Below are 21,943 nucleotides of genomic sequence, written 5' to 3'. Positions count from 1 at the left end.
TTTCGTTTTCACATGATTTTTCTTTTATTCCCATTTATAGTCCTTTTTTCATATTTTCTTCTAAACAGAACACAGTGTCAGCAAAATTGATTACAAGGAACTTTCCAACCTAACACGTTACAGTGCCTTCACAATTAGGCACAGAAAACTCATTCATTCACTGTGATTTCACTTCATCTAAGGGAAAAAGGGGGAAAAAAGAGGAGAAATTGCCAGGCAGTTTTGATTGCAGTATTTGTCTCATGTCCCCTGTCAGCAGTGCCCACTCCCTGCTCCTTTGTTGGCTCTTAACTCATGGGCACGTTGTGGATGGAGAACCACACAGGGGTTCTTCTGCCCATCCAGGCAGGGCCATTCCAGCACAGATCCTCAAGTTCTAGCAGGGAAAAAGGGAATGTGAACCACAGGAAAGGGCCCCAACATCTCAGGCAACAACTCTCACTTTGGTCACTCCACAGCTTAAATAACATTCCAACACTTTATGGCACTTTATGGTTCCTTCCAAGAGCTCCTGTCAGACACCTGCCTCAGCCTGCACACCAGGAAATCTCAGTTCCCCCCAGGAAATGCTGTTTTTGGGGTAGATTCCACTCCTGTCCTGCTCCAGCCTGATGCAGAGCCATCACTGCATGGGAAGCATCAGCAGCACCAAGCCCTGCTTATGGTGCTCCATCATCTCTGAGGGAAATGCACCTCTGTGTTCACCTCCTCTGCAGCACTGACAATGAACTTTCCCCTAATTAGACCAGCAGAAATCCATCCCATTTCTGCACAGAAGGGAAAGGCGTGCAGAGTGCTGGCCTGCAAGGTGTAGGAATCCTAATGCAAGTCAAAAGCCCTGGGACATTCACAGTGCATCCCCTGCAAATGTACTGACCTGTATTTCCTGGGCACCCTGCACTAACCCAGAAACCAGAGCTAGAGGGGAAACTGGGCCATAAAGGGAACGAGTTTGGCCATAAGGATGCAGCAGCACAGGGAGGGAATTGTAGCTGTGCTCAGGATTACACACTGGGCTGAGCATCTGCGATGCCACGGAATGAAAATTGAATGTGCTTTATGCTGTGGTAATGTTCTTTGTTGACTAAATCAGCCTAAGAATAAAGTAAACTTGTGCAGTCACACAACACCCCCTCATGTTATTAAAATATGTCATTCTCAGATTAATATGCATACCTCAGAGTAATTATGCCCTTGTAACTCTGGCAGGATTTGCATATGACGTTTGTCGCTATTCAATGTCAGAACAAAGAGGAAGATGTTGAAATAATACAAAGTGTCTCAACGAACAGAAATTGAAAATCTGTAAATCACGCTGAATTACAAACAGGAAACGTGTCACAAGGTGTAGAGTGGCACTCAAGTGGGTTTTGATTTGCCAGTTTGGGGTTTTTCTGTGGAGAAGCCTCATAGCTGTCAATTTCACTCCCCACTTCCCCCTCATTTTCCTCCTACGACTGCTCCCTTTAACCCAGAAGCAACATTCCTGAATTACTCTTCTTGTAGGGAGAAAATAAAAATAAAAGGAATTCTGAGAAGGCAGCTGGAGGCAGTTTAGGAGATTGTGCTGGGAAAGGCAGCCTGGCTCTTGAGGAGAGAGTGAGAACAGCCCAGTGCCTGCAGTGCCACCTCCCACTCCAGCTTTTATTGGGGTCTTGGGCTCCCAAGCACAATCCTTCTGTTCCTGCAGCCCACCAATAGCAAATGGCTGCAAAGTAAGGGACTGCAGAGGGGAGGCAGAAATCTTTACCCACCAACCACTAAAATGTCACAAAAATCCATTGTCCCAAAAAACGTATCAGTACATCAATATTTGAGAACTGGAGCCAAATAATTCTGAAACTGTTCCTGCAGAACATTTCACTGCTGTGACCCACCACCAAGGCAGAGCAGCTGGAATGTCCAGAGCCATCCAACTAGGCTGCTCAGTGAGCAACAATTGACAAATAAAAGAAATTTATTTGGTTCCTGGGAGGATACTTCTGAAAGTTATTTGAACTGATCATTAGGGAGTCATGTAACTCCATTTATGCAAGTCCAAGGCACAGACTTGCCACTGATCATTTTGAAAGGACATGAATGACATTAGTTAATTTTATTTGTGTGTGTTTGAATTTGGGGATTATTTCAGTACATTCCAAAAACTGCAATCTGGCAAAGGATCATAGATTTAACATACATACAGTTACATATGAAGCCTGAGGTAAAACAGGTCTTAATTTGAATAGACCCCAAACAATCCCTTTGTTTAGATAAATGCCAACTAAACCACCTTCAGAAATCTGATTCAGCTTACAAAAAAATTAGGACATTGCATGAAAATACATTTTGATTTCTTGATAAATTCCAGAACCAAATCATCCTGAAGAACTGAGGCTTGTGCTGGGCATACTAAGAGTTAAACTTGAAGCTGCTCTGGTACTTACCAGCCCCTCACTGGGCATGATGCTGGTGAGATGAACGACCTCGAGATGAGCAGACTGGGACACCAGAGAGTCAGAGGAGAGGGAAATGATGTGGTCACAGATCCCAGACAGGGTTTTACACTGCAAAGGAAAACAAGTCAATAGAATCCCTCCAATCCAACTGGAACTACAAGGGAAGTTCTTTTTCTAAGAACTCACCAAGAATAAACAGATAATTTTAATTCTTAGTGCTGTAAAAATTAAAGGTGTATCAAAGTCAAGTGGTTAAAGGAACAGAAAATATCCATAAATGTCAAGGAAGTGTACATGTATTTACAGTTCTGCTGGAGAAGAATATCTGTACCTCTAAACTATCTTCTCCACTCCAGCCATATGCACTTTAAAAGTAAAAGAACAAATCCAATGGACTTTATCCTTATGATTATAAATTCAATGGGAGTTGAGTGAAATGTGTCAAAAGAAATGTCTTATGCAACTGAATAACCTATTTTGGCTACCAAATGATGACATCATCCCTACCAACTGTGATAATTAGGTGAATTGTGCTCTTCAACTTGGAAAATTTCCTTTGTTAAAAATTACCCTGGCAGAGAAGTGCCTTGGTTAACCCATTTCCTGCAGTAAAATTCTTATGCATCTTTGAGCACATCCTCTAACTGATATTCTACATCACCACAACTATGCAATGACTTTGTTATCCTGCCTTCCAGCTAAAGATCTCAAAATCTTAATGCAAATCCACAGAAACACCTTCAGAGCAGGAGCTCCATTGCATGGGCAGCAGATTGAACCCATCTGTCAGAGCAAAGTTTGTAGGTCAGAGAGGAGCTGAGCTGGACTCTCAGACAACATTCATTTGGAAAGATTTATTCCCAAATTTCTGTGTGTTGCTTAAAGCACACTCCTTCAAGAAGTCTGTGCCTGAAAGAATTCATTTAACAGAATTTCAGGATGGGATTCTGGTCAAGGCTGTGCTGTGTGCATCTCTTTTGCTTTGGGGACTGTACTCTCATTTTTCCTAATTATAGCAAATTCCAGTGAAATCCCTTCAGGGAAGTTTTGTTTCAGGCATTTGCAAAACCATGAGGCTTTCTAATATCTCATTTGACACTATCCACAGAAGTTAAACAAATAAAGTTGTCACAATGAATAAGTTAACTGCCTGAATGTGTAGGTTGGATTTCCATTCACTGTGCAGTTACTCATCTGGAAATCCAAGGACAGCTCTGGAGCCTGGGCAGTGGCATCTGGGTTTTGTATCAGCTGCAAGATGCAAAGCATCCCACTGAGGTGGCTGCAGCTAAAGGTCACCATTTCCACAAATATTTCAAACAGTTTCAGCTCGGGGCCAGAGCCCCTGAGCAGAGTTTGGGTCTCATCTTCTCCCAGCAGGGATGGAGAAACTCAAAAATCTCAAAAATCTCCAGTGTAGGAATATTCTTATTCTCATTCTTATTCCATAAATTCCAACTGAAAACCCCTCTGTGCCTCAACACTGGAGAGCATTTGCCCAGATTAGATGCAGACTAAACCCCAGGGAGAACAACACTTTCTACTTTCTGCTGTAATGCTTTAACCTTAGAGTTGCCTCATGGAAATACTTTTTTTTATTAAAATAAAGAACAAAGATGTTTTCAATTAAATCAACCTGGTCTGTGGAAGGTGTCCCTGCCACAGTCAGAATTATGGGCTAAAATGTGCAAATATATAAATATAAATATATATATATGTGTTTGTGTGTACACCCCCGAAATCCCAGAAGGTATCAGGTGATTTTAAAAGTTCTATTCATAACCAGCTTTGCTATAGTAAGCTTTTTTTTTCCCCCTCTAAAAGTCACTGCACACTTGCTAAATTTAACAGCACATCAATGTTTTATGACAGATTTTAATCCCTGCTGGAAGCAGAGTATGTGCAAAAGGCTTTAAAAAATAGAAGAAGAAAAAGAGTCAGGCACTTGGGCAGAGCTTGTCAAAAGCTTATCTGAACTTGTAAATCCTATGAGAGTTCCCTCTCACCACAGGCTTTATCTCAGTGTCAGTACAGGTTTCTGTGCTGTTACCAGGAAAATATAAAGTATTTGAGCTTAAAGGCCAATATCTAATCAATAATCTTGAATAAGATTCTTCCACTCCCTTTGTCATCAGAATTTTTTTTGAGTTCTGAAGGCACAAACTGCTCAGTGTGACAATCAGTGATGCAGCGGGTCCATGGATCTGACCAGCCTTTCTGGTAGGAATATTCACTATACAGAAGATTCAATATACAGAATATTGTGCAGCTTCTAAACCTAAACCCATAATTCTGTATTTGTAATTAACTGTAGCTATAACACAGAGCATTACTGCAGGCAACTTTAATTTTTAGCAACTGATATAATTCATCAGAAATTATGCCAAAGAGTAAGGAACTCTTAAGAGTAAGGATTTTCCAATAGCAGCCTTATTTTTGGAAAAAATCATTTCCATGTGTGGGGTGAAAATAGAGAATACCAAAGCAGAATTACTTACCACATGAAGAATTTTATTTTCTGTTTCATACACCGTACAATCCTGTGGTAAAACAGAACAAAACCAATTAAATGAATGTCACATTAAATTTCCTATTAAGAAATGAAAGGAAGTTTTATGCTGTTAATAATCTCTTACAAATTCCTGATGAACCTTAAGACTTGTTACTTTTGGAGTAGTCACTTTTCTATTTGAGCTGCCATTTTAAGAATAATCAATCTTACACTCCATAATTCCAGTGTCACCCTTACCTTGCTTTTTGCTTTAGTGCTATTACAGGGGTTAAAAATATTGTTTTTGTTTCATGAAACAAACCACAGAAATTGCTGAACGGCCTCTATGACTTATTTAATGTTTGAAATTTCCCTCAGTGTGACCCTCTGGAAATTGGGGCAGCCATGGCAAAGGGGTTTGACCCATCCCCTGCAGCTCTGCTCCACTCCAAATCTCGGGTTATAGTCTGCTAAAATAGAAAATAAAAAGGAAAATACAGGAAAATATCTCCTCACAGCAGAGTGAGATTAGAACAGGCTCTCCCCGAGGACAGCCCTGGCCAGGCTCCCTCTCCCCTTCTCTTGTTGGGAAATTGTTAAATCCTTCTCCAAGTGCTCTTCCATGTTGGAAAAGGCTTTCTACACAGCAAGATATGGGATAATTTTAAAAACCTGTCTTCTTTGTTTAGTTTTTTTCCTTAAATAAACTTCCAAGTAAAATTTAAATTACTGATAACGTCTGAAAGGTCCTTTCAAGGAATTTAAGATTTCCTCAGTTGGTCAGAGCTTGGTGATGGCAACACCAAGGCTGAGGGTTTTATCTTAAGAGCTGGACTCGATATGTGGGTCCCTTCCAGCTCAGAATATTCTGTTATATCCCTTCAAACAGCTTGCGATTCCCTGTAGCTCTCAAGGTTTTCTCTTTTTACTGCATCTTAATACATTAGCAATGAGTTAATTGCTCTGGATCTCACACAGAACAATTCCAACCCCTCATTCCCTGTTCCCTGATCACTCATTTGGGCTGGGACATGCCTGGAGGTCTCTGCCCCCCTTTTCCAGCAGCGCAAGCCCTTGGCTGCTCCCATCCAGCTCCCAGACCTTGTTCCTGGGTGTCCCTTTGAGGATTTTTCACTGAGCCCATCTGAGGCAGCTGCTCCAAACCCTCAGCCCAAGGAGCTGCCCCTCCCTCGGCTCTCAAGGTCAATATTTATTTTGGAGGATTGCTGCTCCTGTAGAGAAATTAATTTCTAAGTGGCTACAGTTTATAGAATGTTGCTACAGAACAAGAAAGTCAAAATCAGAAGATTGGGAGTGCCAAGCAACACAGAAGAATTTATATTAGCATTTCATGGTCAAGTATCCCTTTGATGTTTCCTCTGTATTCATACTGTTATTTTCTAGAGCACAAAAAAAAAAATTCAATTAGTCAGTTTGGCTGGCAATGCCCAAGGCAGTTTTCCCTCCAAGTTTTGCACACTTCAAACAGCTCATCCACCATCTCCTTTTAACCCTGCACGTACCAAGAGAACAAAATGATCACAGCAGGACTTCCAGCTTGGCTCCAGAGCTAATGCTCCTGTCTAAATGATTCCTTTAATTTCTGTGCTAGAAATACAATATGAACCTCCCTCGGAACAAACTTAATTACTTCAGGTCAAAGAATAGAAGACTTATGTATAGTAAAACTGAAATTTTACTGTTTTGTAGAGCAGAATTAATGTTAGCTGTACTTATGTTGCACATTCAAGATTACATTAGCATGAAAAATGTTAATGGCTTTGGGATTCCTTCCAAAATAGATGCATATTGACTTCTTTTTAAAATGCATCAGACTAGTTTAACTGAGAGGTTAAAAGCACTTGCAGTGTTACACTGAAATATTAAGATATGTAGGTCACAAAACCTTCTGATTTATTTTTCTCTGATACATAGTAATGCACTAGGGATCTCATTAAAAAAATAATCTTCCAGGACTACCATTTTTAGGATGTTGATGTATTTTTCTTAGAAAATAAATAATAGTTATAGTCACATTCCTTCTATGCTCTACAGTAGAAAGATGACATGATAAAAATATTTGTTCTTGAAGTTTAAAATAACCTTTAAATTAGTAGCTGTGTTCTATTTCCCCTCTGTAAGAGGATAAACCCCAGGAATTACAAAACCAGTCACAGGAGCAGTGTTGCAAGCCAGGGAAGGACTGCACTGTCCTGAATATCCAAAATTGAATATCCAAAGTTGACAAAGCCCACCTTTGTCCCTGACAAAGTGAAACTGCTCCTCTGCATATTCATAAAGAGGAAAGGTCAGTGGGACTTGTGCTCACCCACACTCTACTCAAAATTTCAATTTCTAATTCTGAAAGAAGGAAAAAGTGCAAGTACCACAACATTTTGCAGATACCATAAAGAGTGTTTTATGGCAAGTTCTTGAGGACAGTTAACCAAAACATTAAAAAAAGTGAAATATTGAGTTTATTAACTTTGTTCTATAAAACAGCATGGGTTAAGTCAACTACTGAAAAGAAACAAAAATCCTGTAAAGGAGCATTTCCCACCACAACACCAGAGGGAAGTTCTACAGCAGCCTTTGAGCGGTGGAATGACAAAGAGATATTTCAAAATACATTGCTGGCATGCATAAAATTAAATACTTCTGAAATTCAGACATTCTAAAGAAAGAGATCACTCTGGAATTAGGTAAATATACAATGGCAAGTGCACAGAACTGACTCATTTTCCTTGGTTCAAAGGTAGAGACTTGATCAGAGTGTATTTTTAGAAAAGAGTGAACAGATGTTTGATGAAAGGTTCTTTAGCAAATGCAAGCAAAATAAGATGGAGGGGCTGAAAGCTGAAGTCTGCAAAGTTCAAACTGAAAATAACACCCAGGTTTTGCATGGCAGCTGCTGAATCACAGGATAATTCAGGTGGAGGGGCCTCTGGAGGTTATCTGGTCCAACCACCTTCTCAGGGGAGGCTGATTTAAAATTTACACCAAATACAGAAGTTACTAAGGAACAACAATTCCTTTCAGTTGCAGTGCCAACTAGGTGGCTTTTAAACACCAGAAGAGCCATGCTTCATCCTAAATACAGGATTTGGCTAAAAATAGAGCAAAATCCATTATAAGGTAATTTCAAAAAATCCATTATAAAAAAATAATCCATTATAAGATAAAGCCATCTGAATTTATCTCAGTGAGGCTAATTAGACAGTAATGAAGGGAAGAACAAGCAGAATTTTGTGCTTGGTTTGGTTTTTATTGGAAAAAGGTTGAGTTGTGCTGACATTCTTTGGTAAGACAAAGATTCTTTTTGTTCAAAGTTTGTTCTTCAGCTGTATCAAAAGCATCTACCTCAGATTTAAACATCTTCGACATAATGAGGGAAAATTAGAATCCCAGCTGCCTCTGGGACTGGGGAACTCTTCCTACTCCATGAAAAATTAACCAGTGCCTGCATTTTATGAACAAAAATCCAAATCTATTCTTCCCCAGCTCCTCTGCCTTTCCCTCAGGGCAGCCTTGGTGCTGAACCCCAAATTTGGTTCAGTGATTCTGGTGGATCCCATTTGGAGCAGTGAGTGCACCTTGGAACTGAGATAGAGCTCATGGTGAAGGCAGCAGAGAGCTCAAACATCTCAATATCCTGTTTAGTGTGCTCTTTTGTATATTATTATAAGCACATTTTCATGGGACATTGCACCTCAAAATCAGGATGTCTCTGCAGCTCTGTGCATGACATAATTCTTTTACTGTAGCTTGATCAAAAGGGTCCAGAAAACTGAGCAGAATAAAGCACATTTCCCAACAGAAATGGACAGCTGCAAATCTCCTCTAAAATTAGAGAATGAGCTTTTCTTCTAACCAGCATGAGCAGATGCTGTTTAAAGTTAAATAAGTGGCTATTCATCATAGCATTTGCATGGTATGTAAATAGTAATAATACATTAAAATAAATTTGATCTAAGGCTATGTCACCCAGAGCACACAGGACATTTGAGCATGAGGATTCATAAGCACTTTCTGTATTAAACTAAGGTTACAGGGTAATGTCCCCTGTTAGAAAATTCACCTGGAGTGGCAGCTGCAAGTCGTGCACACAAACTATGTTCAATTTGCACAAAATGTCAAAGACATTTCCCACTTAATGTGCCAGATCTGTACCCTTGACTGCTACTTTCACTCTGGCTGAAGGAGGTATTTAAAATGTATATAATTCATAAAACAAGGAGCATCTGAAAGGATCCGAGACCCACGTTTCTATTAGTTATGCCTTTCAATTCATATTCCAGCCCACAGCTGAGCCTGCAGTTCTGGTCTAGGTGAGACATTTCTGCTTTCACACATTAAGGTCAATTTTTCTCAGATTTAGTGACAGCAAAGTTGTCTCTCTATGACTGATTTGGTTTTATCTGCTCTTTCTGGTGCTAACTTTAATATAACATAAAAAGAACTTAATAGGCAACCATCAAACAAGCCAGATCTGACAATAAGATAAAGAAAAGACAAAACTTGATTTGTAACCTGAAGCATTTTTAAAGCATAACCCGTGCACTAACCAGGCATTTTTCATCTTGGAATGACTTGGAGTTTATGCTAAAAGATTGTTTTTAAGTTGTCAAAAGGAGGACAGCTGTGGGACTGGAGCTGAAGGACTGGAAAAAATAAAGAATCAAACTATTGCTGGCAGAATTTCAGAGAGGAGAACAGAATCTCATCTGCCAAAAGCTGGGACATGAACAACAGAAGTGGAGGCAGCAATTCAAAATTACTCCATTTTCACCTGGACCACAGGGAAAAATCAAACTCACACAAACAAAGTGCAATATCAGCTGAAGGACAGGATCAGAACCTGGACTTTTTATGCTGTAGAGAATTTCATTTTGCTTAGTCTGTAAATCAAAAATAGCCTGGTGCTATAAGCACCTTGTAAGAGAAAGCTTAATAAAGATACATAAATAATTAAATGCCGACACAGGAATTTCTAAACTAAGAAAAGAGAAAAAGGATCTTTGTTTTCTGCTGCAAAAATGCATAAAGGACAGGATTTCCAGGAGGAATAAAGCTGACTTGTATAAATTAAGGATAATAGTGTAAAATACAATGACACATTTGTCAGCCTTAGTTCTTTAGCTCCAAGAACTGAAATAAAATTGAAGTGGAGGAGAAAAAAAAAAGTTTTCAGAACTACTACTCCATCACTGCTCCAGAAAGCATTTGAAATTGAGTTCTGTGGTTGATCTGTTGGGAATCTGTGGCAGCAGAGAACAGAGGCAGGCAGGGAGACAGGCCCAGCCTAGAGCCCCTATAACTGCAGCTTAAGCTAAGCTTTCCTCTTGCTTGCCCTCCTTCAACCCTCTCATCTTTTTCCTTTTCTTCATTCCAAGACAGCCCTGCCTGTTCTCTGACCTCTCCACATATTGCAGTGACACTCTTTTGTCTCATCAATATTTTATCTGCTCACAAGGGGAGCAGCTTATTGTAAATATTTGTAAAATTAATTTGCCCTCGGTCTTTCAGTACCTGTGTGTCACCTCTTGCCTCACTTCAGGGGCAGACATTGCTAGAGACTGTTATTATAATATTCTATTCTATTCTATTTTTATAGGGGTCACAGCTCCAAGCCTGATTCAAGCAGTGTTTGGACAATGCCCTCACACACAGGGTGGGATTTTTGGGGTGCCTGAACTTGCTGATTCTGATGGGTCCCTTCCAACCCAGGATATTCTACAATTCTATATTTTATATAGAACTAAAGACCACATAAATTACTTTTATGTACTTGTGGACTTGTATATTACAATTAACTAATGACTGTCAGTGATGATAACACTGCTGCCATTATCTGTTCTGTAGTTAATTGGTTTAATGTTATGAATATTTTGTGCTCATTCCTAAAAACTTCCATGCTGCTGGCTCTCCTTTCAGTGAAGAAGCCAGTGCAGGTTCTGGATATATTTGCATGCATTTTAAGAACTTGTCCCCAAAACATTTTGGATCACACACATTTTAATCTGGAATAACCTGCTAGCAGTATTTAAGCTGTTTCCCACTGTGGTTTTATTCTTCTAACCCTTGCATGGTGGCAAATCACCTGACATGAAGTTGTCCACTCAAGAGCAAAGTGGATTATTTTTAACTTCACACCATCCTTCAATCAATCCAGGAGGATCCCCAAAGTCCAGAAATCTTCCTGTCCCTCCCCAAAAAAATGAAAGTAGTAAAGAACAGGGAGGTAATGCTGTAAGAACTTTTCTGTTGTTAGAGCTGTATTGTTAGAGTTATTTTTACTATTGCAGTATTTAAGCAGTGATGTGAAAGGCCTCAGAGCAGAGAGCCACTCCTACCTGTTGCACAATGGTTGTTAGTTCCAGGCACAGTTGAACAATGTTGTTTTTCAGCAGTGAATATTCTGTCACGCTGACAAACGGAGACCTGGGGCAGGGCAAGGACAGGTTTGTGCAGAATTAGGGACCACAACTTACACTACAGGCAGATATATCTAATACAGGGGTGAGTCCTACAGCACAGAAATGCCAAATCATCATTCTCATCTCCAGCAGCAAGTTGCACAACTTTTGTAATATACACCTTTGAAACAAAAATAATGCAGGCAGGATGCAAACTGGATTTTGGCCAGAGCACCAGAAGTTCTCACTCTTATGGAGATTAGAAATAGGAGCTTTCAAATAACCATAATCAGCCCAGATTTTCTTTGTAGTGCTTATTAAAAGATGGCATTTCTGGTATGACATCACTCCTCAGCAGCAATCAGCACCTTAATTCAGAGAGCCCAGTGATGCTCACTTACTCACAGCTTCCTGCACACTCAGATTCTCTTCAGGCTTTGCAAATTCTGGCTGAATCTGACCCTGTTTGAAGCTATAAGAGCTGACAAGGTCATAGCCTGAGAGAATATGACTGCTGGCATTAGGTTAGGAAGATGTCACCAGGATTATACGAATCCTGTAAAGGAGGGTGATTCACTCTCACTGTGATTTCTAAGGTGCCATTTAAATGTTCCAGAGCATTCCCGTTCCAAATAAAGCCATTCACTGCTAGAACCACAAAGAAAAACAAGCCAATGTTTGTTTTTTCCAAACAAGAAAAATTCTGGTTTGTGTCTTGGTTTCTGTCTTGCCACAGTCACAGAGATACTTTTAATGAAATTCTCAGTTGATAAATGTAAAACACCAATGCTGGTTGTTGAGCATTAACCATCACATCTTCACCTAACATATTCAGTCTACTCCTGATAAATAAGAGCATTTAATTTTCAGACTAAGCAAGTACTGTAATTTATTTTGAACATTCTTAATTGATTTGCTCAACTCCAGATTTTCTGTGTCATTTTGATGGCTGACAGACAGCTCAAACTCCACAAGCTTTCCTTACTTGCCCTTCATTCTAAAATTTCTGATATTACCAGTTGTAGCAGTGAGAATAGCACAGAAATATTCAATTCACACAAAAATCCAAATGAAAGAATCTCAAAAGGTATCTAGAGCAAATTTTAACACTCTCCTGACAGAGAAAGCTACTAAATTTTGATTCCAATATTTCACAAAATTCTAAAAATTTAGAGCTAGAATTCCAGACCTGCCATTTTAATTTTATAATAAGAGTCTAAGAGGCAGAGAAAGAACAAACACAAAACTCCCCAAAGAATTATTCTCATGCACAAGGGACTGAGGAACAGTTAATTACCTGTCCAGCCAGGCGAGTAAGTTCTTGGCAGCACCAATCAGGTCAACTACAGAGGTAAGGAAATCATTTGGCAGCCGTCTGGAGGCCCTGCCATCGTAGTGGCCGCTCCTCCTCCTACCCGTGATGAAGTTCTGGAGGTTTTTGGCTGAGGCATTCAGCTTGTGAGACAGAGTCCTCAGGTTTTCAGTCTCCAAACCGTAATTCTCGGGGAAAGAAGAAGATGGATAGAGTGCGAGGTCAGATGCATGAACCAAACTGTGAGGAGAAACATCCTGGAGGGAGGATGTTTCTCCCCAACATCCTCCTTGGCTGGGAGGGTGGCTGTGGGTACCTGGGTTGAAATTAAACAGGAATATTTGGGCTGGAACACATTTGGGCTGGGACACACAGATCTCCAAAACCAATCTTTACAACACTAACACCACCCAGTCTGGGTGTGCGGTCAGCGGCATGAACCAAACTGTGAGGAGAAACATGTCTTGGCTGAGAGGATGGCTGTGGGTGCCTGGGTTAAGATTAAGCAGGAATGTTTGGGTTGGGACACACAGATCTCCAAAAAGCAATGATATTAAATCTTTTATATGTTTAATCTAACCATCTTTACAACACTAACAACATCCAGCCAGGACACAGCCTCTGCTGCCAGCAGCACTCATGGTCCAACACAACTGGGTCAGCCATGTCTGTGAGATATCCAGATAACAAGCACAAAGTAGTTCAAATCCATTAAGTAATTCAAATTCACACAGAAAGTCTCAAACACGCTGAATTGAACCCAGATTTTTTTGCAGCCCCCACAGGATGTAGAACATGAAAGAATTTAATGAACATTTAAACAAAATCAACTCTCAGAGCCTGTGATTGCCCACTGTTAATTTATGCTTATATTAGAGGATGATCATGAATATCACACATTAATATTTTTGCCTAAACTTCTTCCTCAAAGCAGAGGATAAAGAATTGAAAAGAATACCCTTCTTGACATATGCCAACATGGGTATTTGTACTAGAAACAATAATTTTCAACTGCAGAAAAGGGAAATAGGCTGACCAATAAGAAGATTATAAACTGGGGTTGTATGGAAAGCAAACAAAGCACAAACAAGCACTTGGTGAAGTGTTTGGACCTCTGACAGCTGGCACTGGGGACAGTGCCTTCCCTGCCAGCCATTCTCCCTGTCTAAGTTCACTCTGAGAAATGATTCAAGGCTTTGCCTCCAGCTTGGAGGGAAATCCAGGAGAAATGAAACACTTTGCTACCTTAGCTGACTGCAGAGAATTAGATTGAAATACCAGGGAGAGAACTAATTTCATTGTTAGGCTGTATCACAGCTAAAACTCCGTGGTAAGGGCCAGATCGTCCAGTTCAAGACGAAATTGCTCCAGATGAGAAAAAAACTCCCAACTTTTTTTTTTTTTTTTTCCCCAAGAGCAAACAGTGTAACCAAAGAAAATAATTCTCCTTTGGAAAAGTTTAAAGAGCAAGCTGTATGTGACAGTAGTGTGTCATCTGTTTAATATCACATCTCATTGCAGCACTGAAGGAATTCCCTCCCCTGCTCTATTTTCCTCTTGACTTGCACTCATGCCAGGCTGATGACTAAGTGGATGCGCTGGGATGCCTTTTCCAGCTCCCAACCAGCTGGGCAGGGCCTGGCTTCCCCCAGAACAGGTTTCATTCTGCACACTCAGCAGCACACTGCAAGGATGATGAACTGGATCCTCCTGGTTGATTATTCCTGTGGAAACAAGCAGGAAAAAAACCTCTCCCAATAATTTGTTATTGCATAAAAGCTCTGGAAACCTGTCACTTTGCTTTTAAGGGGAGTTAAGCAGCAAAGGACACAGTTTGGTCACTGTATCTATAAATACCAGAGGGTATTTTAGATCCCAGCAAGTGTAATCAGCCAGAGAGATCTTCTGCAAAACAGAGGAGGACTGAGCAGGAAATGTGTGTGAGAAATCCACCTCACAAAGAATAAGTGCTTTGCTTTATCTTGGAGTTTATTGCTTACATGCCAATGACAACTTCAATTAGTGTCAATATAAAATTTAAAATACAGCACAACACAGAAAAATGTATCCATAAAGGCAATCAGAAGATGAAAGGAAATTTTTCAGCACAGCAGAAGTGCTGATGCAAGTCAGTGGTTACCTGAGACTGAGTGGGGCACAATAAAGGGGAAAAGATAAAATTATTATGAAAATGACAGTAAATCAATGCTTTTGTAGAAGACAGAGACATTGGGTTGTTCTAGATTTAGGCATGTCTAAATCCAAAATTTTAAATTTTAAATCAAACAACTCTAATCAACCACCAAATGGGAAAATGTGCTTGCAAATAAACCCTGAAAGTTATTAAAGTTATCCCCACATCCTGATGCTGTGCTGCCACCAAACCCCACTGTGGCAAGGGAGAGGACTGAAGGAAGCTGTGGCTTCTTTTGGGCTTCCAGAGTCAGCAGCCAAAGGGATGGGGAAGGGAGGAGATTGCTCCAGAGGGGAAAAGAGCCAGCATATGGGTATCCCCCAAATTTAAACTGCACCAATTCTAATTCAGTGGCCATGTTTGAAAACAAAGAATTACAGTTTGTGGGAATCAACCAGAAAAATTTAATCTGCAACCTGAAAAGAAACTTAGATTAATGTAAAAATACAATACACAGATATTAAACAAATCATAAGCTTATATTTCTATAGTTATAGAAAAGAATATACCTTAAGTGAAAAATTATACCAATGAGATAAAGAGTTTATAATGTAAGAGTGTAGTTGTATAGAATAAACTAAAAGTTTTAAAGTTATAAGAGAAACAAGTATATATGTAAAACAAAAGCCTGTTAGACAAAGGTATCCATAATACAACAAAAATAAGTAAAAGCAATAAGTTTAAAAAAACAAAATAAACCCTTATAACAACTATATATTAAGTTAAATAATTATATATTATGTTATTTAAAATAAAACTTGTAAGTACTCTTAAACGATAACCAACTACTTACTCCTCCAAAACCTCACAACCTCTAGAACTAATTTATCTGAACAATAAATCATTCTTAACTCAACACTAGTCCCATCCCTTCATTTTTTCACAACCATAGTGGTTTATGGCAATGATGAAGCAGGTGAGGAGCCTCGTGGATGGCACTGCCAAAATCCAGATCTCTCTAATTCCTGCAGGCTCCTCATCTCCGTGGAGTCACTGAGAGAGCCCCAGAGCTGCCAGACTGAATCATGATCACAGCTGCCAGGCCAGACCTCAGCTCTCCCAGCCACACACTCTGCTCCTCCTGAGTTAAATATCTGCTGCTCCTGTGAGCCACACCATGGAAATGATGCTCCTGGGCCTGGAAAATTCTGTCTCCTGGCAGGAGATTCAGGTGGTTCCTTTCTGGCATTGTAAATCCCAGATGTAATTTCTGGTTTAAAAAGTAAAACAGAAAAATAAAAGAGAAAACCTCTAAAGGGGGCAAGAGGGTGCCATTAGCATAGGCAGGATTATTTTTCATCCCAAATGCAGGGGAAAATAAACAAGAAAGGGCTGCCCCATTCCCTGTTTTTGTTTCATGATGTTTCAGGTTGTTCCATCATCAATGAGTCAATCAATGGAAATGGATATATGAGTTTAGGGAATGAATCCTGACTGCCAAAACGACCCCAGATGTTGCCTGTCTAGAACCACACAGCCACACAATTTGTCAAATTATCCTGAAATCTGGATCAGGAAACTGCTTAATGAGAAGAGAAAGCTCCCTGAAGTCACTAATGCTCCATTTCAGAAAAAGGGGACCTGGACAGGAACACTGCACAAAGTGCCAAAGTAACAGCACACCCTGAACACAGAAAGAGATGGCTGGAAAATCTGTTAAATATTTAAGTTATTTAATAGAAAAGCACAGCTCAAGCAGTAAGAACTTCTGTATCTGCACTGACAGCATCATTACCTGCACACATTCAAAAGAGCTGCACAGATTATCTGATTTGTTCAGAGACTGATCCCCTGTCCCAGGCTGGAGCTCAGCAGCTCCTGGTGCCCCGTTCCATGACAGGAGCTGCAGAGGAGGATTGCAGGAGGCACAAACGAACCACGAGGCTGAGATGGGGGCCGGACAAGCTCATTAGGGAGGAACATCAGCAGCACAACTCCAGGCTGGAGCTGTGCTTGCAGTGCCACTCCCCAGTGAGGTGTGCAGCTGCTTGGGAGAGGATAACTCTGCTGGCAGCCTGCAGAGCACAGCTCTGAAATTCAGCTGTTTCCCCTGGAATTCTCCATTTCCAGCCTCTCTGTCCTCATTCCCCTCTGCTGCTGTGCTGAGCTGCTGGGCTGGTGGCTGGGGTTATTGCAGGTGCTGAGGGAGCAGATCCCCACAGGGCTTTCACACCTGGTGGGGTTTTCTGAAGAGCAGAAAACAGGTGGCTGTTGTCAGAAACTGTACAACTCAGGTGACAGGAGAAAATGCCAGTTTTTTTCTGAGCAACCTGAAGCAGACTCTTTTTTTTTCTAGCACAAAGAGACAATGTAAGAGAGAAGTTGTTGAATGTTCCCTACAGTCAAAATTGGAATTTTGAAAACTGAAATCTGCCTCCAAAAAGATAACCGTAAAAAAAGAGTCTTACAACTGAAATCTGCCTCCTCCTGTTTTTAATGTCATAAACCCAAAATGCAGAAATAGCCAAACACACATTCACCAAAGAACCTTCCTGCCCTGTGCCACAATTCCAGCTAAAAGCTCTGCCTGTTTTGTACAGTCTGGTTTGAAGTTCCATTTTTAAATAATTGAGCAAATTCTGTATCCATTTGACAATATAAGATCTGAGCTTTTTACATATCCAAAGAATTGGAATGAAAAAAATCTTCAGCTGTGGCTTCAGGTGTTCTCATACCTTACTGCAGGTAAGCAATAACATAAAAAGGATGATTTTATGCTAATACAGCAATCTGGGAGAATTTTAGCTACTAAGATAAAATAGATTAAATTATTGTAGCCAATATCAATATAAAAAATAATGAATATAACAGGGAAAAAAATACCCAAGTGCTAATCAGTTTTTATAAACACCAGCATCCAAAGATCAAAAGTCAAGCACAAAACAACTACAGCATATGAAGAGTTTATTTCTTCTGTAGAAACCCTCCTCCAGCATTTTTTCTTACAGGTAGAGCTATAATGAAATTGTTTTGCTGTAATGTGACATACAGAGATAGAAATAATGTATGCACATTGAAATTTAATAGGCACAGGATGTAATTTTAGCTAAACAGTTTATATTGCATAAGTAATGACTTTAACTTACCTTAAAAACAGATTTCTTTCTAATTATAGTAATTTTTCTTCATGTTGTCATTCGTGTGAGTAGTCAGTGTAATATATATAAATATATATATGTGTATAAATATACAAACACATGGGTGCACGCACAGCTTTTTCTGTAGGTGATACTTTGAGACTGTTACAATTTTCACTGAATATAAAAGAGAAATAAAAGGGCAGAACAAGAGATCTGACTGAGGAGGTGAAAGGAAGCAGCACTGACTGAAATTCAAGCACCTTACGTGGAATTTGCCACATTCAAGGCATTTAAAACGCCACAGCCTAAACATTGAGCTACAGTCCCATTTCTACATTTCATGCAAAAGCTTTAAGGATGCTCTAAATTATTGGGAATTGAAAAGCTCCATCTCCAGGGACTTCCCCAATCCAGCCATTCTCAGATCAGGCATAAATTGATTTATTGTGGGTGTGCAGGAGCTCTGTGGGGATGCTCTGCTCCCTCCCTGGTCCCCAGGGCCTGGAGCCACTCCTGTCCCACCTGGGCTCAGTCACAGCTCTGAGAGCACTGGGAAATTCCCCAGAGGAGCTCTGGGCTCTGGGATTGTCCCCTGGGAACTCAGGGAGTGCCAGGTGGGATCTGCAGCTCCTGCTGCATCAGGGCTCTGGCTGCTGCTCCATGAGAATCAGAATTTTGGGGATAGCATGGAGCCAGTCAGATCTTAACAAACCAGGCAAACACAGCCTGCTTGATTGTAAAAGCAAAAGTCACAGTTAATCATACATTCTGATTTCAGCACAAATACTTCTGGCACATACATAGAATGAAAACTGTCGAAACACATTTTTTTCTTTTAAATTTCCTTTCTGGAGGGATGTTTGTAAAGGTTAAGAGGCTTTGAAACAGTGGAAACCTGATTCTGAAAAAAACTTGTCTCTGTAAGCACTTCTTTGATTTCAGTAAAGTTTTGTGGTGATGTTTTTATGAGACAACTTCACACTGAAGATATTGAAATAGCATAAAGTCCAAGTGTATTTCCACCAGGTGTGCCTGGTTTTCCTCTTAAAGAATTTACAGGCTGCTCATCCTTTGTCTGAATAGCAATTTGAAAAAGGCCAAATAAATTTTAAATTAGGGATCCTATGAACCAGTGCACCACTTCAGGTCAAGAGACTGGAACCTAAAACTTAAAATTTCCTGAATGGTAAAATAGGGATAATTATTATAATCTGATGCAAGTCATGACACCACTTGAAAAAAGTTAAAATAAATCAAAGAAAGTAAAAGTTTTGTTAAGGAGAATGTGTTAGATGTAGTTCATTCAGTTTATAGATACACTGATATATTCAATAATTTATGTATTTTATATGTATATATAAAATCCTAGTGCTGTTGTTTTGAAAACTATAAATGTATTAAGAAAATAATTTCCATTCATGGCTGGGGAATGCAGCTCCAGTAAAATATGGCCCAAATTTGGTTCAGCTTTTTCTTTAAAAGCTTTTCTCCTTCTAAATCAGTAAATTAGCATAATAACATACCATAAATATATAATAAACCCCATCCTTCTGCCTCTCTTTAACAACATTTGCCCATCATTCCAGTTAACTGCAGTATCATAGCAGAGTTTATGTGCACAGAACGTGACATTTCATCAAAATAAAAGTATGGAGTTCATTAATAACTATGCTAATACTATGCAAATATGCAACATCATAATACAAATTAGAGTCTATTATTTGAAACACCTCGATGCTTTTTTATGTGCAGCTTTCCTCCCCCTTGTTCTCCCTTCCATTATAATTATCCCACCTTGCTGGAGCAAATTGTGTCACAATTCTTTGTCTCCTGAGTCTGTAATTTGGAACGTGTCACGGAGCTCCTCAGCACTCCACACACCTTCCTATTATCTTGTAAATAGACACATTAAGCAGATCTAGAAAGAAGATTAAATATTTTAACCTATTTTAAAAATCAAGATCTGCATTATATTTTTTTTTGTCTACAGAAGAAGGTTTAGCATTTACACTGAAATTGAGATATTGAGATAGCTAGGTATACAGATATCTAGATATAGATATGTCATCAAGCATAATTAAGGTGTCCTGGATTTTTTTTTTTTTATTTTTAACAAACATGATTTTTATTTCAGGTAAGAATTAGAACTTTAAAGTCTTTCCTTAAAAATCAGACTCAAAAAGATTGTAAAGCCAGCCATTGAAACAGGTATTTTTTCAGAATAAGGTTTTAAACATAAAGTTAACAATTTATTTCAAGATTTCAGATGTTTATGTTTAAGACTTATGTTTAAACTTTAAGAATCAGGTGATTTGGCTCCTGGTGAGAGCAAGGCAGCAGATGGGGTCAGAGATGGAGATGCAGATTTATTGTTCAAGGATCTCAGGTTATGTAAGGCTCACCCCACTCTAGGCCAGCCTAAAGCTGCACAATGCACCAGTTCCTGCCCTGGACTGATTAAGATGAGCAGGAATTAACAGGATCCCTGATCTCCTGCCTCAACATTTCATAAGGAGCTTTTACCTGGCAGCTCTTCCACAGATCTCTGAGCAAACTGCACAAAGCCTCCTTGCTCTGCTTAATCCTAATGAAGCACCGTGATTTCAGTGGTGGAATAAACAAATACTCCCCTAATTGGGTGAGCTTGAATAAACTGGAACATCTCCCTGGTTTGGGTGTGGAGGGCTGCACAGGGATCTATGGGGAGAGAGAGGAGCCAAGTGCCTAAACCACAAAAAAACTGTGAGGAAAGCAAACTCATTACACACAGAATAGATTTCAAAAATGTCCCACAGAATTAAACCAATCTGATCCACTGAGCAGCCTGACAGAGATCTGTGGGCATATTCTGAAAATGCATTTTGCAGTTCTCTCTCTCTGTCCCACATGAGATCCAGCACATTGTGACACATCACCAATGTCATTTTTGGATAAGGTCTGTAAAAATATGAGATCTACTCTTCAGTTATGCAGACTCCTGACTGCCATAATGGTATGAAGTATAAAAAAGTGCATTTATTTTTAAAGATCCTGCCACTCTTGAGTCTGCTGACCATGCTCAAGGAATGCCTTAATTACAATTTTCCCATGCATATTTTGGCTGTTTTCCTTTTTTCCCCTCCTCCTTGAAGAAATTTTATTTAACATCTGAAACCTCCTTATATTTTTCATAGTTTTAGATTACTCATTCAGAAAGTCCCTCAATTTTAATTTCATTTGGTTTGTAAGTAATCAAAACACCTAAACATCAACCCAGCTATTTGGCTATTTAATGCCCATTCTCACCAAAGCTTTAAGAGGGGAAAACTTTAAGAGAGGAGAGCTCATATCTCATTTCAGTTGTAAAGTATAATAAATTATTATTTACATATCTGAACCACCAATTTGTTATTTCTGCAGAGGTGATGAACCATCAGATTCAGAAACAGGAGAATTGATCCAAACCTGTGATTTAATTTCTCTAGGAGAAGGCTTTTCCTGTACACCTCAACAGCATCCCTTGGAGCTGCTCTCCCACTCTGATTCTAATTCACATTTTCTGCTCAGCTCTGACTTCACCAGGAGTTCAGATCTAAAATCCCTGGAAGCAAACCTGCATTTTTTAAAAATTTCTTTGTTTCTAAATGCATTAAATGCTTTCTCATACTTTTCTTTGAGCAAAACCTTAATATCCCAGCAGCATGAAATAACAAAACATTCTCATGACCAGAACAACCTTATGATGACCACAACAACCTCCTCATGACCACAACAACCTTCTCATGACCCTGCTGACAAAGTGGTGGGTGCATTGCAGCATCCACTCAGCCTTTGGCAGTGCCAAGCTGACATCTGGACATGTTGAACATCTCCAATGTCAACTCCCAGGAAAACACCAGTGGGGAAATAAAGCTGTGGCAGCATTTCCTTTCTGGTGGGCACAAAAGTGAGTCCCAGGAGGATGGTGGGGGTTTGGGTGTTTTGTGGCATTTTCCACATCCCCAGGATTATTGATGCCAATGTTTTATTTCAG

General features: G+C 39.7%; 1 protein-coding gene across 2 annotated transcripts in view; it reads right to left on the bottom strand.

Annotated features, from left to right (window-relative positions):
- The window catches only part of LOC128945699 (connector enhancer of kinase suppressor of ras 2-like), a 164,802-nt gene that overhangs the window by 69,723 nt on the left and 73,136 nt on the right, over positions 1-21,943 (bottom strand). For both annotated transcript variants that reach the window (XM_054289513.1, XM_054289512.1), the window contains exons 3-6: positions 12,643-12,845; positions 11,283-11,370; positions 4,937-4,978; positions 2,427-2,546 (exon numbers count right to left, since the gene is read on the bottom strand). In XM_054289513.1, coding sequence (XP_054145488.1) covers positions 2,427-2,546; positions 4,937-4,978; positions 11,283-11,370; positions 12,643-12,845 — 453 coding nt within the window. The remainder of the gene's footprint in view (positions 1-2,426; positions 2,547-4,936; positions 4,979-11,282; positions 11,371-12,642; positions 12,846-21,943) is intronic.

This window comes from Melozone crissalis, unplaced genomic scaffold, assembly GCF_028551555.1.
Source record: "Melozone crissalis strain CALT ecotype California unplaced genomic scaffold, PUWL_Pcris_2 ptg000068l_1, whole genome shotgun sequence".
In the NCBI taxonomy this organism is placed as follows: domain Eukaryota; kingdom Metazoa; phylum Chordata; class Aves; order Passeriformes; family Passerellidae; genus Melozone; species Melozone crissalis.
This window is presented reverse-complemented; position numbering and strand designations above follow the sequence as displayed.